This window comes from Orbicella franksi, chromosome 13 (genome assembly GCF_964199315.1).
Source record: "Orbicella franksi chromosome 13, jaOrbFran1.1, whole genome shotgun sequence".
Classification (NCBI taxonomy): domain Eukaryota; kingdom Metazoa; phylum Cnidaria; class Anthozoa; order Scleractinia; family Merulinidae; genus Orbicella; species Orbicella franksi.
The window spans coordinates 15638813-15653493 of NC_138157.1; the positions used below are offsets into that span (position 1 = coordinate 15638813).

General features: G+C 40.4%; 2 protein-coding genes and 1 long non-coding RNA gene across 4 annotated transcripts in view; all 3 read left to right on the forward strand.

Annotated features, from left to right (window-relative positions):
* The window catches only part of LOC145464749 (beta-1,3-galactosyltransferase 5-like), a 56167-nt gene extending 53775 nt beyond the window's left edge, over positions 1 to 2392 (forward strand). The window contains exon 2 of one of the 2 annotated variants that reach the window (XM_081448537.1): positions 998 to 2392. In XM_081448537.1, the coding sequence (XP_081304663.1) occupies positions 1028 to 2200 (1173 nt within the window). In that variant the 5' untranslated portion in view covers positions 998 to 1027 and the 3' untranslated portion in view covers positions 2201 to 2392. Of the gene's footprint in view, positions 1 to 978 lie in introns of both variants that reach the window. The other variant, XM_081448536.1, reaches the window with a different exon arrangement.
* LOC145464755 (beta-1,3-galactosyltransferase 5-like) overlaps positions 1062 to 14681 on the forward strand; it is a 49051-nt gene continuing 35431 nt past the window's right edge. Inside the window, exon 1 of the mRNA XM_081448544.1 lies at positions 1062 to 1135. The gene's annotated coding sequence lies outside the window, so the exon portion shown is untranslated. The remainder of the gene's footprint in view (positions 1136 to 14681) is intronic.
* Positions 2416 to 14681, forward strand: part of LOC145464773 (uncharacterized) — a 50512-nt gene continuing 38246 nt past the window's right edge. Inside the window, exon 1 of the long non-coding RNA XR_014041457.1 lies at positions 2416 to 4492. This is a non-coding gene — a long non-coding RNA (uncharacterized LOC145464773). The remainder of the gene's footprint in view (positions 4493 to 14681) is intronic.

Sequence of the window (14681 nt, forward strand, 5' to 3'; positions counted from 1 at the left end):
ATTCAAGGCCATTCATCAGCCGTTGCTAATCATGTAAAAACCAGTGGTCACGACATTAAATGGGATCATTTTGACATCTTAGCGTTTTAGCATTTTAGCAAAACTGACTTTTATTGCAGAATTAAGGAGACTGTTCAGTCAAGAGCTTAAGCCTTCACTAAATGTCAGAGTCATAATAGTGAGCAGTTGTTGTTTTACGTACTATCTGTTACTTTTCATGACGTCTAGGCAGGTTAACATACTGCTGCATATCATATTTTCAATCTAGGTTCCAGACCTCTAATGTTTATGATATAAATAGCTTTCGAAAATTCGTAACAGCCACTTTTGAAAATGTATGTTGACTAGGATACGAAACATCAAGTTCGGTATTTAAATGCATTGAAGTAAATGTTTATCACTGCTGTTTGCGTTATATTTTTAATCAAGCTACGAGGACCTAAAAACAACAGTTTATACATTGCGGACATGACTTAAAGTTGCAAGAGTAATGGGAAATAATATTATTTTTAGAAACGGTTGCACTATTGTTAAGAAATAAATCTAAAACGTCAATAACACCACAAGCTAGTTCATATGCAAAATGTCATTTTGTTGGATTATTGAAACAAAAGTGTCATGTTTTATTAGGGGTGGGTCATGTAATTTTCAACCGTTCATTATGGGGGGTCACTGAGTTTGGTGCCAAATGGGAAAGGTGGGTCATGTGTTTTCTATCCACCACATTTTCAAATGCTACCCCCTACCCCCCTCCAATACTTTTTGACATTTCCCGGAGTCTAATTCTCTCGGGCGTGCCCTCAAACCTCCCTAGCGGCTCGAGCCTTTGGCGCCATAGGCGTTAATGGAGGGTATATTTCTTTTACATTTCTTTCTTTATCCTCTTGAATCAAATACAATATGAATCTAAAAAAAATTCGAAATTTTTACGACGTTTTAAATCTTTAATCAAACCAGCACAATTTTGTTCCTTTGTAGAAGAAGCTCGCACTTGGAGTGAAGTCATTTCAATTCACCCACTGGGAACATGCTTCATCGGCGAAAACAACGTCTGTTGTTTCCTTGGAATTGGTCGTGTTTACTCCGAAGGAGACAACAAGGCTCGATAAAGTTCAAGATAATCCAGCTCTCTCTTGTTACAGTAACGGCAGTTGCTTTAATAACGTATTTAAGTGGCTTTCACATGAAGGATTCTTTCTATCATCATGAAACACGCTCGCGACTTATTAAAGCTCTTAACCTGGGCTCGACTTTCAGGCGTTTTGACGACAAGCCCTCTTCAGGCAGTGGCGTTCCCTCTCTATCGAAGGTGGTGCCTACTCTAGAATGGACTTCAGGCCTTTTGAAGTCCAAACCTTCCTCCGCGCAGCCTGCAATTCATCCTGATTTTAAACCGTGGAAAACAACGCCCCAGCGCAAAACTACTTTGATAACCAAGACTGTGTGTGCACGGCACTACCCTCTGCTTATCCTGGTTTCGTCTGCACCAGCAAATTTTGAAAGAAGATATTTGATTCGTCAAACATGGGGTGCCGATAACAACATTGTTCCTCAGTGGAAGACATACTTTCTCCTTGGCCAGACAAGGAATCAAACACATTCAGATTTACTCAAAAAAGAAGATAGCATCTATGGCGACATGATTCGTGCAGATTATTATGAACATTACTGGAACCAGAGTTTGAAGATACAGATGGCCTTCGAATGGGCAGCCAGATATTGTGGGTTTTCTTACCTTCTCAAAGCAGACGACGATGTGTTCGTCAACCCTAAACGTTTAATAGATGTCTTACAGTTAAAAACAACACCTAAGAAAGGCCTTTATATGGGTAAACTTCATCACAATCCGGTTGTACTACGACGTGGAAAATGGCGTGTCAGTTATGAAGAGTACAATGGTACACACTATCCAGATTTCTGTAGTGGTGCTGGCTTTGTTATGTCATATGATGTTGTCGAGAGTGTGGTTCCTTTAGTTGATGTGATTAAGCCGTATAGACTGGACGATGTGTATGTTGGAATGCTTGCAGATAAACGCGGTGTAAAAGCAGTGGACCACACAGGGTTTGTTATGCCAGTTTTTGAGACTCTTTATGATAAGTGTAATTTTGTTCCAAACACTCTTGTGCAGCATCGAGCTACTGGAGAATGTTTAATTCGACTGTTTTTAAATCACAAGAACCTTACGTTATCTTCATGAGCAACATTTTTCGTGTTTCTATCGAGTTTTGGTAGACTTCTACTAGAATACGTCGTAAATATTGCGAATACTTCAATCTGATTGGCTAAGCTATGGTAAACTATTGGCCATTAGTAGAATTTTACTAGTATACCAATGCAAATGCTGCAATCTGATTGGCTGAGGTACTCGTACATTCTATCAGCTATTATAGAACACCATTAAATTTTCTCCGATTCTTATTGGTTTAAATTGATCACGTGACGCGATAGTGTTCATCCGCGGAGAGACACTATCAGCCCACAGTACCCGTCCGAGGACAAAACCCGGATGGATAGTACTCGTCCGTGAAAATATTTCTGTAAACTAATAGTAATCAGAGATTATGAAAGTGAGTTCGACGCCCTCACTTTAATATAAATACCTTAAATGAACGATTTCACTAGCTGACTTTCAACCTTTGTCTATTGCTAAAATCAACATTTTTCAGCAGCAACCGAGGTTTTAGCGGTGAGATATGCATAGTGTCAAAGTCCATGCAAGTGAAGAGGTCACGATTTGTTGATACGTTGCGTGACGCCGCCAGTTTCTGTAGACTCACAAGTTTCATAGAATATTTAATTGCGTACATTATGCTAAGCCGGAAGCACAAATTTAAGCTAGCATTTGAAATGGCGCGCTCTTTTATCGTAAACAAAGTCCGTGCGACTAACTGGAGTATTTCCCCTGATGAATAAAGTAGACTATTGGATCTTGCCTTCAGAGTACTTCCACTGATTCCAAACAATAAAATTTCGACCGGATAAAGACTGAGCTATATGTCGCGACTGGAAGTAATCAACAAATGCAGTCAAAATGTAGCCGTTCTCACGGTTAACATCCCAAAGCCAAGTCGTGTTAATAGACAAGGACACTTACCTCAGATTTCGATAAATGCTACCGTCGAAGCGTTTAAATTCGCCAAAATCTAACGCTGAGAGCACATAATAGCTAAGCTTACGGCGACTGAATGGAAAGAAGTCAAAGAAAGATCCAACGGAAAGACAAGCTCACATGGCCTGCTCACATGCTCACATGTCCACCTTATGTCTTATCACATGTCTTAACATTAAACGGTACCAGTTTACTGGCCGTGACATGCCCTTGCAAAAATCAACCTAGGTGGCCATTTTGGTGTCCTTACAGGAATGTGGATCTTTCTGCATATAACCGTGCACAGGGCAACCAACTCTAGAAAGCCACAGGTCAAAATTAGGTTTGCGTTCTTCAAACGCAACAAGCGGGCTTATAAAAAATAAGCAATTGAATTTGTATTAAGAGGGTTTTTGTTTGTTTTCTTTTTCAAATTTTAAGTAAGAATTCTACTAAAACAAAACACTATCACCTCATAGAAATCTCGAGCTCATAATCTAATTGTTAATTATTGAATACTGGATCATTGGATAATGCAATTTAAGAGTTTTCATTGACTTAGCCATCTTGGTACATGACCCATTATACCATGCTCTACAAATATAATAAGCATACTCATAATTTTTTGGGGCGTTGTTATTTTAGTTTAGTTTCCTATATTTTGGGGGCGTTTTTAATGAAACAGTTATTCCACTCGCGCTTGTTGGATACGATATGAGATGATTATAGCCAATTAGGCACTATGCGCCCCGTTGACTATCTCATATCCAACGCACGCTAGTAAAATAATTGTTAATTGGTGTTCAGTGGATCGGGATCGTCCATACTGATTGGCAACGTTTTCTCTTTTCTCCGATGTTTGGAGGATGATTTAGAAATATTACAGGATAAATCAATTTCCAAGAACGCCAGAGAAAGGAAATTACTTTGACCGATATTCGACTTTGAAACCTCGAATTTTTCAAAGAAACTCATGAGCGCGTGAAAGCGGCTGTAAATACAAAGGAATAATAAGGGTCTGTTTTACAAGGAGGGGCGGTTACCCTAGCAAGCGGGTTAACCCTAGCTGGAGGGCAAAAGATAGCCCGGGTTTACAAGGAAAATTTTACAGGTAGGGTAACCTTACAACCCGGGACAACTTAATGCGCGGCTACACTCAAAGGGTCTGGAAACAATTAGAAAGTTAACCCGAGTAGGCAGGTAAACCCGACCTGGAGTGTTTACAAGGGAAAAAATAACCCGCCTGTAAGGGTAACCCTAGCACGCAGATAGGGTAACCCGCCCACTTGGGTAACCCTAGCTGCCTTGTAAACACGATGAAGAAAAAAAGAGGAAATGTGTGAGTGCTAGGGAAACCCGCTTGCTAGGGTAACCCGCCTTCTAGGGTAACCCTCTCTCCTTGTAAACAGGCCCTAAGAAACTGGGAAGGTTGTTGTTGTTAAACGTTTCTGAGAATTCAATCCGACCGGGAGTTATACTAAAGTCTAATGTCAAGCACTACTTAATATGGAGAGAAACAACTGGAAACCTCGTTGAAACAGTTTAATGCTCTTTCAATGACAAATTGAAACTGCTATTTTTGTGTTTAACGCACATCAATATCTCTGTTGAAAAACGGTTCCGTGTTAAATCATTCCGAGTGTAAAACTTCGGCGGTCCCACGGGATTTGCCGAAGAAATGAATCGTCACGAGTTCTATTTATATTTGGTAATGTCATCGTATTAAATCGGGAAGGCCGAACACCAAAAACGCGGGCGCAATGGCGTCCTAGGTTCACGTCGTTCGTGTACATGGGAAGCAGAGTTCGTTTAACTTGTTGTTTTGAGCGTTTGAGTAAAGGCGGTCATACACTTACAGCCATCGCCATCGCTATGGGCGAAACTAACTAAAAAGGCAACGACCATCAAATCTTTGTCAGCTTTTAAAGCCATCAGTACGCAAAAAGGTTATGTCAGCTCTGTTCGAGGGATACGGGAGAGATTGTAAATTATGTTTAACGTAGCTCTCACTGTATAAGGAATATATTTATAATTAGATAATTCTGTACTTTAGGTAGCTTTTTTTTAAGAAAAAAATGCTGTAAGTTTTGAATCTTCAGTTTTTGAAAGGATATGTCAGCTGCGTAAGAGCGATGTGGGAGAGATTTTCAAATTTTGTTCAACTTAGTTCTCACTGTATAAGAAGTATATTCATAATGTAAATACTAATTCTGTATTTTAGTTAGTTTTAAAATAATGCTGTTAGTTATGAATCTTAGTGTTTTTAAGTTTTAATTTTTGAAAAGGATGTGTCAGCTGTGTTAGAGGGATGTGGGAGAGATTGTAAATTATGTTCAACTTAGTTCTCATTGTATAGGAAAATATATTCATAATATAAATAATTCTGTATTTTAGGTAGTCTTTTAAAACATATTGTAAGTTATGAGTCTTAAAGATTTTTAGTTTCAGTCTTTGAAAGGATATGTCAGCTGTGTTAGAGGGATGTGGGAGGGATGAATCTTTAAGTTTTTTCCTTTTAATTTTTGAAATAAATGTTAATGATATTGTATCTTAGTACCGTAATGGCGCTTGAACGACGAGACACTTTAATAAACGACGGAAATGTATGTATGAACATGTATGTATATTGCTACAACTTGCTGGGCGTATCGTTGCATGTTGTGTTGTTACCGCCGTTTTTTTTTTTTTTTTTCTCTCTGTTTCGAATAATTTGCGCACCTTTCCGTCGCCAGTTGGTTTCCAATTTTCAAGGTAACCTTAAGGTATTTTCCAATTCTCAGTCGATCTGTCGTTTACTTTCATGCTTCGAAAGTTAACTCCACAGCCCTCGAGAATGTAAGCATACATACCAACAAATTCCTTGTTTAATCGTTGTTATTTCGTTCAGGTGTTGCTACCCGCGTCTCCTCGGCGATACAGGACAGCTGACAGGAGTTGCTTTGGTGACGCAAGCCATTAAAATGTTATCCAGGCATGGCTAGTCACATTGAGCAGTGATCTGATTGCAGTCGAATTGCTGAACTTACTGGAGCTGTTTGTTAACTATATCAGTGAAAATATGACTGAGTCTGCGAATATGATCGGCTGGCTCATCACGTCTTCAACGAGGATGCTGAAATTTCATGCTTACGATTTTTATTTAACTGTGTTTTACTTGCCAACATCGCAGCAAATTAAGCTTATGTACACCATGATAAACCGGAATCAAATAATGTTTTGGTTTTCACAAATGATCTGATATTCTACTAATACATCTCATTGTTTGTATGGCAAACTGAATGATGTGGAGGAAAGTCCAGGCCCTACAATGTTTGATATGATTGGCCCAGTGACCACTGTGTCTGTGGACTAAAAATCAAGGGAATGAATTCTCTTTGGTGAAAATGCTGGTAAGCAATGTGTTGAGTTGTGTCATCAAATAGAATATACCAGTTTGAAAACTTATTTCATTCTGAATTTCATTATTGGAAATAACCTATATGGCTCTTCAAGATATTCTGTACCGACAAATATTTGCAGGAGGGTCTATGACATTAGCAGACTGTGACGTTTTATTCATTATCGCATTTTTATTGCCATTACCGAGAGCTAACAGTAAACAGGCTACCCTGAGCGCTATTCAAGCTAGGCTGATTAATCGATAGTCAGGGTAGCCATAGTGAAATTTAGGCTAATCAGAGTGATTTTTAGGCTCACCAAAACACTATTTAGGCCTAAATGTAGTTTGCGGTCTGCAAACGTCGTACACCATTGCATGTTTGTTTTATCCATGTACAATACAATACAATAACTTACCATGTTCTATTCCCTTAATGAGATGCGCTTGCAGGAACCATGGTAGTTGTATTCATCAAAACAAATATGCAATCGAAGATGATCAATACAACTACCATGATTCCCTGCTGGCGCGTCTCAAAAAGGGAATATGGAATGGCTATTATGGCATGCAATACAATGCAATACAACACATATATCTTATAATGAAGTTTCCATATGACATGCGCTCTGATTGGTTGAAACAGCGTGCTTTATCAGAGAACAGATGCACGGCAAGCTGAATTTCAAATTTTTGATTTGGAATTTCGAAACATGTGACTCTAATTAAACGTTCCCTGTGACTCAGACGAACGCAATGGAAACGCAATGGAAACATAGCTGCCTGGAGGTCATTGTTAACAACAGAAGTGTAACGTGTACCAAAATAACAAGATTTTCCAACAAACCGGTAAGCTTAATCACGTAGCGAAATGCACAAATTCTCAACCTAGCGAATGCTTCGATAAATGACATTATATTTGCTAGGAAGGCAGAAATTTTACTTAAGAGGTAAAACAAGGACAGAGTACACCAATTGAGCTGTCTTCGTTTATGATGAGAAGCTTTATTTTTGGAAAAATGCTCAAATGACCCCGACATGGAGCTTAGTAACGCTCGTTCGCTTAATAAAGCGATCTCCGGTCATCTCAGCGAAGTGAAACTCGGCAATTACGACAACGCTCAGCTCAACCGACGAGTGATCAGTTTAAACCTTGCTGTGATATTCTCCCTGTACACGGAGTAGAACCAGTGGGAGCAGTTTAGTCTTTCCAACTTTGACGCTAGTTTGGGCAATCTTGTTGTAAGCCGTAAAGAACTGTAGCTCCTTTCACATGAATACAGCTCAGCATTTCGCATTTTCATCCGCAAGCTTTGAGCTCTTTGTTTCGTAATTTCCATTGGAAAATTGAACGTTTTCATGAGCCACAATGCAGCCGGATTCCTCTGGACTAGAAACTTTAAGCTGCGTCGTTGCTGTACTTTGCGACGGCGATTAGCCGCGACAATATTATTATTATTATTATTATTATTATTATTATTATTATTATTATTATTATATTATTATTATATTAAGGTCGTGTTGTATTGGGATCAACCGTTTCAACTCCAATCGGTTTGGGTTGATGGGTTGACGTCTCTCAATAGCACAATTTTCCAACCTTTTTGGGATAATTATGAATGCGATCACTCCTGGGACAAGTCCTTACGCAAGCTACACTCACGCCACATAATCGCACAAATGCTTTTTCAGCCGTTTAGGCCGGGTGAAAAAGTTCATGAAACAAACTAACCGAATTAAAACGGTTTTCCCTCAATAGAACGCGTAAAAACCCAACCAACCCAACCAAACAGAAACGGCGCGCAACTTGTAGTGGGAGTTATGGGCTTACCGCTGAGTTTTTTTTTTTAACTTTTCTCCGTTTATTATGGTCTTTTCCTAGATTCCGCGGCCCTGCAAACCCGCCCGTCGCTGCGGTTCATGTTTATATCCGAATGATGTGGACTCTAACTTTTGCCAGGCGTGTTGAGTAGCCACAGCGCCTGTTAAACCAGCTGTACAGCAAGGACGAGATCCTGTGGATGAGAAGGCGATTCTGGAACGCTTCCAAAACTGTAAGAATTCTGTTGGCTGCAAGCTCTATCAGCGTCAGAAGTCGGCTCTGGAGCAGCAATTGTCCACGTTCCTCTCGTCGGTTTCCCCGCCTAAGACTATATCGTCTCGTTCGGCAGACGACGTTATAAAATTCCCTTTTGCAAATCGGATTTATGTGTCCGGTTATTTGGACAACCTATTACCTTTCTGTGTGTCATTTATTTAACGTCCGCTTAGCTCCAGGTTTTTCTTTAGGGCGTCTGACTGCAATAAGGATGTTGGTTCCGGGCCCTTTGTCGGCTCGGCGGTAAATCACCGGCTTCGTGGGTACCTCGTAGAGGCTAAGCCTCGCGATAGTGCCGGAAACCGCCCCCACAGTTTTCGGATGGGCTTGTCTAATATTTTGAGATTGTCGGGTTGTTCTCAACAGGATGTTGTACACGCGCAGTACATAGGGTGGCAGAGTGGGACAATGTTCCTAGTGCTGTCGACTTGGTCAGGATCCCAGTCTCCTACCCTGAAAACCTCCAGGCCACTTGTAATATTTGAATGACTTAAAGTTCAGTTTGTTATCGTCCTCATTAGCTCTCCCATCAACTCTCATATTTCAATTAGGGTTGTCCATTTTATAATGTTGTGTGTTTAGGAATGAAGGGATTCCTGAGCGATGGGAGGAGAGTTTGGATTAAAGACACGTTGGCTATGTTGCTGTTCAGTTTACCACGATGTGGTAATGGGGCATGCAGTGAGGATAAATTATTATTTAAATCTGTGGCACATGTTTGGATAGGGCAAATGTCGCGTAATGACGACGCATATTTCGTAAGCACCGCGGAAATACGATTTTTGGGGCGCGATACAGTATCTCATCGGTACACCTTAGAAAAACTATAAAATGCCGGCAACTCCCTGCGAGTCTTGTCGACAGTGAAAAAGATACAGAACTTAGAGCGCGCACTGTAAACTTAACTTTTGAACTCCGCTCATTTGTTGGATAGTTCTCAGGTAATATTATATATTGTGCCAAAGCCAAACTGAACTTGCACACGATGTGAAATTGTTGCTGTTTCGTGAGAGTTTATGCTCGCAAGCGGCGAGTTAGTGGCAATTTACGTTCTTGTTGTGCGCTAAGGCTAAAACTAGGCAGCTTTTGTGTGGCTGTAGCGGTATTCTGAGGACATCAATCAAGTTTGAAGAGCTGGTGAGCTTGAACCGCATGAATCGGTTTGTCAACGGCATTTTGATTAAATTCGTTGGGAAGATGAGAAAACGTGCTCGTGTCTGTCCACTTGTTCGATTGTGTGCACTCGCGTAAGTAACACGGTTATCGTGTCCCCACTCGGATTATAAGGCCACCCAGATGATTTATGAGCACATCCTGTATAACTTTCTAAATAACTTTTTACAATAACTGTTTAATTTCTCGCGCGCTGATTGGCTCATTTTTATCATCAATAAGAGTACGGACGGATAAAATTTTAATTTATGCAAGCTTTCAAGTTCAACTTTCAGTTGTAAAACTGTCAACTTTTCAAGCAACAAGATTTTATGGACTTTTTTAAGTAGCCAATCAAAAAGCGAGAAAAGCTATTGACAATGTTCACGTCATTTTGAATAGAATTAACTTATCTTTTTTAACGGCAAGTTTACGGCGTCTTTTCCCCTCATTTATTCCCGGCATTTGACCATTTTGGGGTCTTGTTATTGTAAAAAGCAAATTGACTTCAGTTTTTTAATGCGTCTGTCCTCTTACTGATGATAAATTGGGTCATAACATTGTCAAAGTCTACTGCGGAACCACTCGCCTGCGGCTCGTGGTTCTACAGCCACTTTGACAATGTTATGACCCAATTTATCATCAATAAGAGGACAGACGCATAAGAAACTGACATCAATTTGTAAAGTTTACATATTACTTTTACTGTACCGGTCAAAGGCATTGCAGCATTACATGCGCGTAAAGCGCTTGTACTACACGCATATTACACGCAGTGTCCACGTACCTTACACGCAAATATGCGTGTAATCCGCCGTAAGAAAAAATATGGCGACTGGTACATTAACCCATAGTTCTTAGCGCACGAAAACTTAAACAACGCTCATGAAAGCATACAGAAACGTTCTAAAGCGTGGTTTTCATATGTCGGGAAGATCCCAGATGATGGGGGATTTGACTTTTTGTTGACCATCTCAGATTTTGCCGATATATCGGATATTGCCGGTTTTCATGTGACGTCATCAATTTCCAAAATAAGAAATTACCAATCCTTGTGAAGTTTTAGTTGCATCAGATGTAAGACCCTCTAATAACTTGACGTTTTGCAACGTTTCAGCCCGACCGGGTTCCTCATTATGTAATGGAGCACGTCGGAATTTCCAAGTTAACGCGTTGCGTGACATTAAAATGGCAGCTCGGTAAGGCTGTCGAGTGAGTCAAAAGATGAGTTATTGCTCAAGTTTTTACTAACTAAACAGTTCTTGCTCTAGACAGAGTATTAATTTCAATGTATCGGAGCTCTAGATTAATAACGGTTCGTTTCAATGGCAAAACTCAATGACAGATGTTTCTGTTACTTTACGGCCGCCATGTTTGTGTCCCTCCGAGGGGCACAAACATGGCGACACCATACAAAGCTCTATAAATTTGAGTGAAACACTTTTCCGAATAAAGCGCGGATGGAAAACCGTACAGACTTAAAACTTGGCGAGGCTATTTATGTATCAATCATCTTTCATATCTCAGCTTCTTGAGTTAATTTATTGAATGGTTGCGATTTTTATTTTTGATGGCGTGACACTACAAACCAGCCATTCGTCAGAGGTCTGTCCCAGATTTTCCCGATTATGAATCTGGCGGGAAATGGAAAGTACGGCAAAAATCGAAACTTGAGCACAAACGTGATAGGGGTACTGGAGCCCATTAATTTAGGGGATTGGCAATGAGCAAAATCCATCGCCGACGGACGCCGACGTCCCCGATGGTACAAATTTGAGTTTTCATTTTGTCGGGAATGATCGCCGACCATCGCAGAAATCTGGGACGCGTCGGGAAAATAGAAACGCCCCCGATTCTCCAGATTTGTCTTCGTTCATCAGCAGGCGATCGGGGATATCTACGATTTCGGAGTTTTCATTAGTCGGCAAAATCAGGAGCGGGCTCCAGGCAAAATCTGGGACGGTCGGGAAATAGTAAAATCCCAGACCGTCTGGGATTTTCCCGACATATAAAAACCAGGCTTAAAACCCTCAAACATAACATACGCATGTCGATAGCACAGGGTTAAAAAACCGCAAAAATCTGGCTTTCCTTGTACTTCACGGGCTGTATTGGGCTCGCATGGTATTGTGGTAAAATGTACAGCCGCCATCTTTTTTCCTACGGAGGATTACACGCCTGCAGTAGATTTGATATTGCGCGTAAAATTACATGCAGTCGTTCAACCGGAACTCATTAAGTGCCTGTAATGAGAACGAAATATTCAAAGTGCGTGTAATGAAAACAAAACATCTACCGTGTAACATTTACCGTCCTGGACTGCACTGCGATACAGTTTAGTCTTTCGCCTTCTTGCTTCTGGTCGTCAAACGTTTCCGATAGAATCGACCAGTTTCCTTGGCCGGCTTACTGCTTCACTGTAAAAGTATTTTTTCGGTTGTAGTTTCAACAAGCGGCGCCAGTGACCGGCATAACAGAACGTAAACACATAATGTCGCTTTCAATTTTAAATTACAGCAATCAGTGTACTTTAAAACAATCCGAAGATAGATAACCTGTATTTTAAAACGATGAGTATTAAAGCTACATGAGCTTGTGGGGTCGTTATTCATTCATTAAAAATATTTCGTACTCCGGGAGCACCTTCAGAATACCCTGCCATACACGCCCTCCTTAAATCTACTGCTCCCGTGGTCCTTGGTCCTTACTCGGCTAGTGAGTCAATATGTAATGACTCGGTGTTAAGCTGAAGTACTACCGCGGTCTGCAGTCCCGTAGTGGTTGACTTTGAAATTAGATAAGTATTGTAAACTACTGCTACCGCGGTCCGCAGTCCCGTATTGGTTGATGTAAACATTTAAGTAAGCACTTTCCCAAATACGACGTCTTAAATGGCTAAAAATCACGAGATAAATACGTATATTCGACAAACGCGATCGTAGCTTTAAGCCGAATAATCGAACGAGCCGGGTGTAGATATTGCGGGTTGTTGTCAGAAGGTTACATACGAATCTGATGATTGAAAATTAACGAACGCTTTTGTTAAAAAGGTTTCGATTTCTACGCCTTTTAAGCAGAAGTGTGGGCAATTAGGAGATTAAGAGAGAGTCCGCGAGTTTCTGTTTGAATCCCTACTTTATTGTTATCGAAGGAACAGTAGTTGAAATGACATTTCGTGCGTGGGTAAACGTTACGTTGCGACGTACGTCTTACGTGTTTAACGTGAACAAAAGCTCGGAGATCTCAAACAGGTAAGTTTTGATGTTAAGCAGAAGTGCGGGCTGAAGCAGCAGGTATATTTTGCAGGTCGCAGGTTGCAGTTTGTAGGTTGAAATTTAATTATAACTGGAAAACCGCTGGCACTAAAAATAATTAATAACATATATACTCGTCAGGGGTTCTTACATGAACTAGTTCGCCTCTTTCACATTGTGAAAACATGCCGTTATTAATATTGAGGCCTTCTTTGGCAATCTTCTAACTTGTTACGCCGTGTACAGAAACCAGAGACTTCGTACGCTTCCCAACATATTTGTGATCGCACTTGGTGAGAGCAACGTTCTCATGTCCATCGAAAACACGATCGATCCGCTATAAGTACTTATACGTCAGTCACCAACAACAGTTCTTTTTAGAACTACTGTTACCAAACAGATTTTTTAATGCTGGGGCGAAGCTGTTAGCGTACTCTGTGCTACATCCAACTACAAACTCTTTTCTCTTCTGGACTCCTTTTTACAAACTAAAACTCGCGATTATATAGCTACGCATTAGCAAGCTGTACAGCGATTGGCTAATACGGTGTTTCCGAAATAAGACAAAGAATAAAGAAATAACGATGCCTGCGGTAAACGGCGTTTTGGGCTTGGCCAAAAGATAGTGAGAATGATCTTGATCACGTATGGTCAAGGGAATCGCGGTTTCCGCAGTCCCTAAATCATACGTGCACGTACTAACTCTGAGAAAGCTGACGTTGCTAAATTACTAACCCTAATCAACCAATATTCTTATGAATTACTAAAACTGATCAACAAATATTCTCAGCAATGTTTCTAGATGCACAACCTTGGCGAGTTAACCCCGCGGGTCAGATGCCACCCCGGGCTCCTTTGATCATTTTGGTCACCTGTTTTCCAGTGTTCAAAGGTTAATCGATCTCCTGGACCGCGTTGTGGGTTAACGAAAAGGAAATAGTTATTCTTGCCAAAACATAGCGTAAAACACGCAAGGAAACTCTTTTGATAACAACATTTTCTCGTGGGAACTTTTGCCCGAAACACGTGCAGAGATTAACGTGACAAGGTTGTTTGTTCGGCTTTCTGTAACGCTTGTTTGCGTTACTCATATGAAGGCTAGAATTTCATAAAATATTCTTTAACATATTATTCCCCCCTTTAGTTAGTCACCTCCCGGTGACAAGAGAAAATTGTGAAGAACCAAAAAAAATGGTGCCATTATGCGAAAACGGAACAGCAAAGCAAACCTTAGTAGATAATTCCTAAGATAGCCATTGTTTTGTTGTTATTGCGTGTTTGATTGTGTTTGTTTTTTTTTTTGTTTGTTTGTTTGTTGTTTTTTTTTTTTAACTAATAAGTGCCGACTGACTTAACACTAATCATATCATAGCATATCAAGAACCGCTGAAAGCTACGCATACTGAGCCGGAAATATTTAAAGTCATTTTTAAGCCTATCAAGTTAGCTACAAATGAGAAATACTAATAACGTTAAGAGTTCTTCGTGTAACAACAAATGTCAGTGTTCCATGTTTGTGTGAGTGTTCGATCAGTGTTCCATTGAAAAGGCGCGTAGATAAGGTCCCGAAAGGACTGTGTGGCGAAACAATGTTCCTCGTGGCACGCACATTGATCTTGGCATCGGTCAAAGGGTTGACAGTTAGCAGAAGAGCTCTTGTGTAATATCAGTGGAGCTTCTTGCTAGCGGGAGAGTCAAGTGTAACGTGTG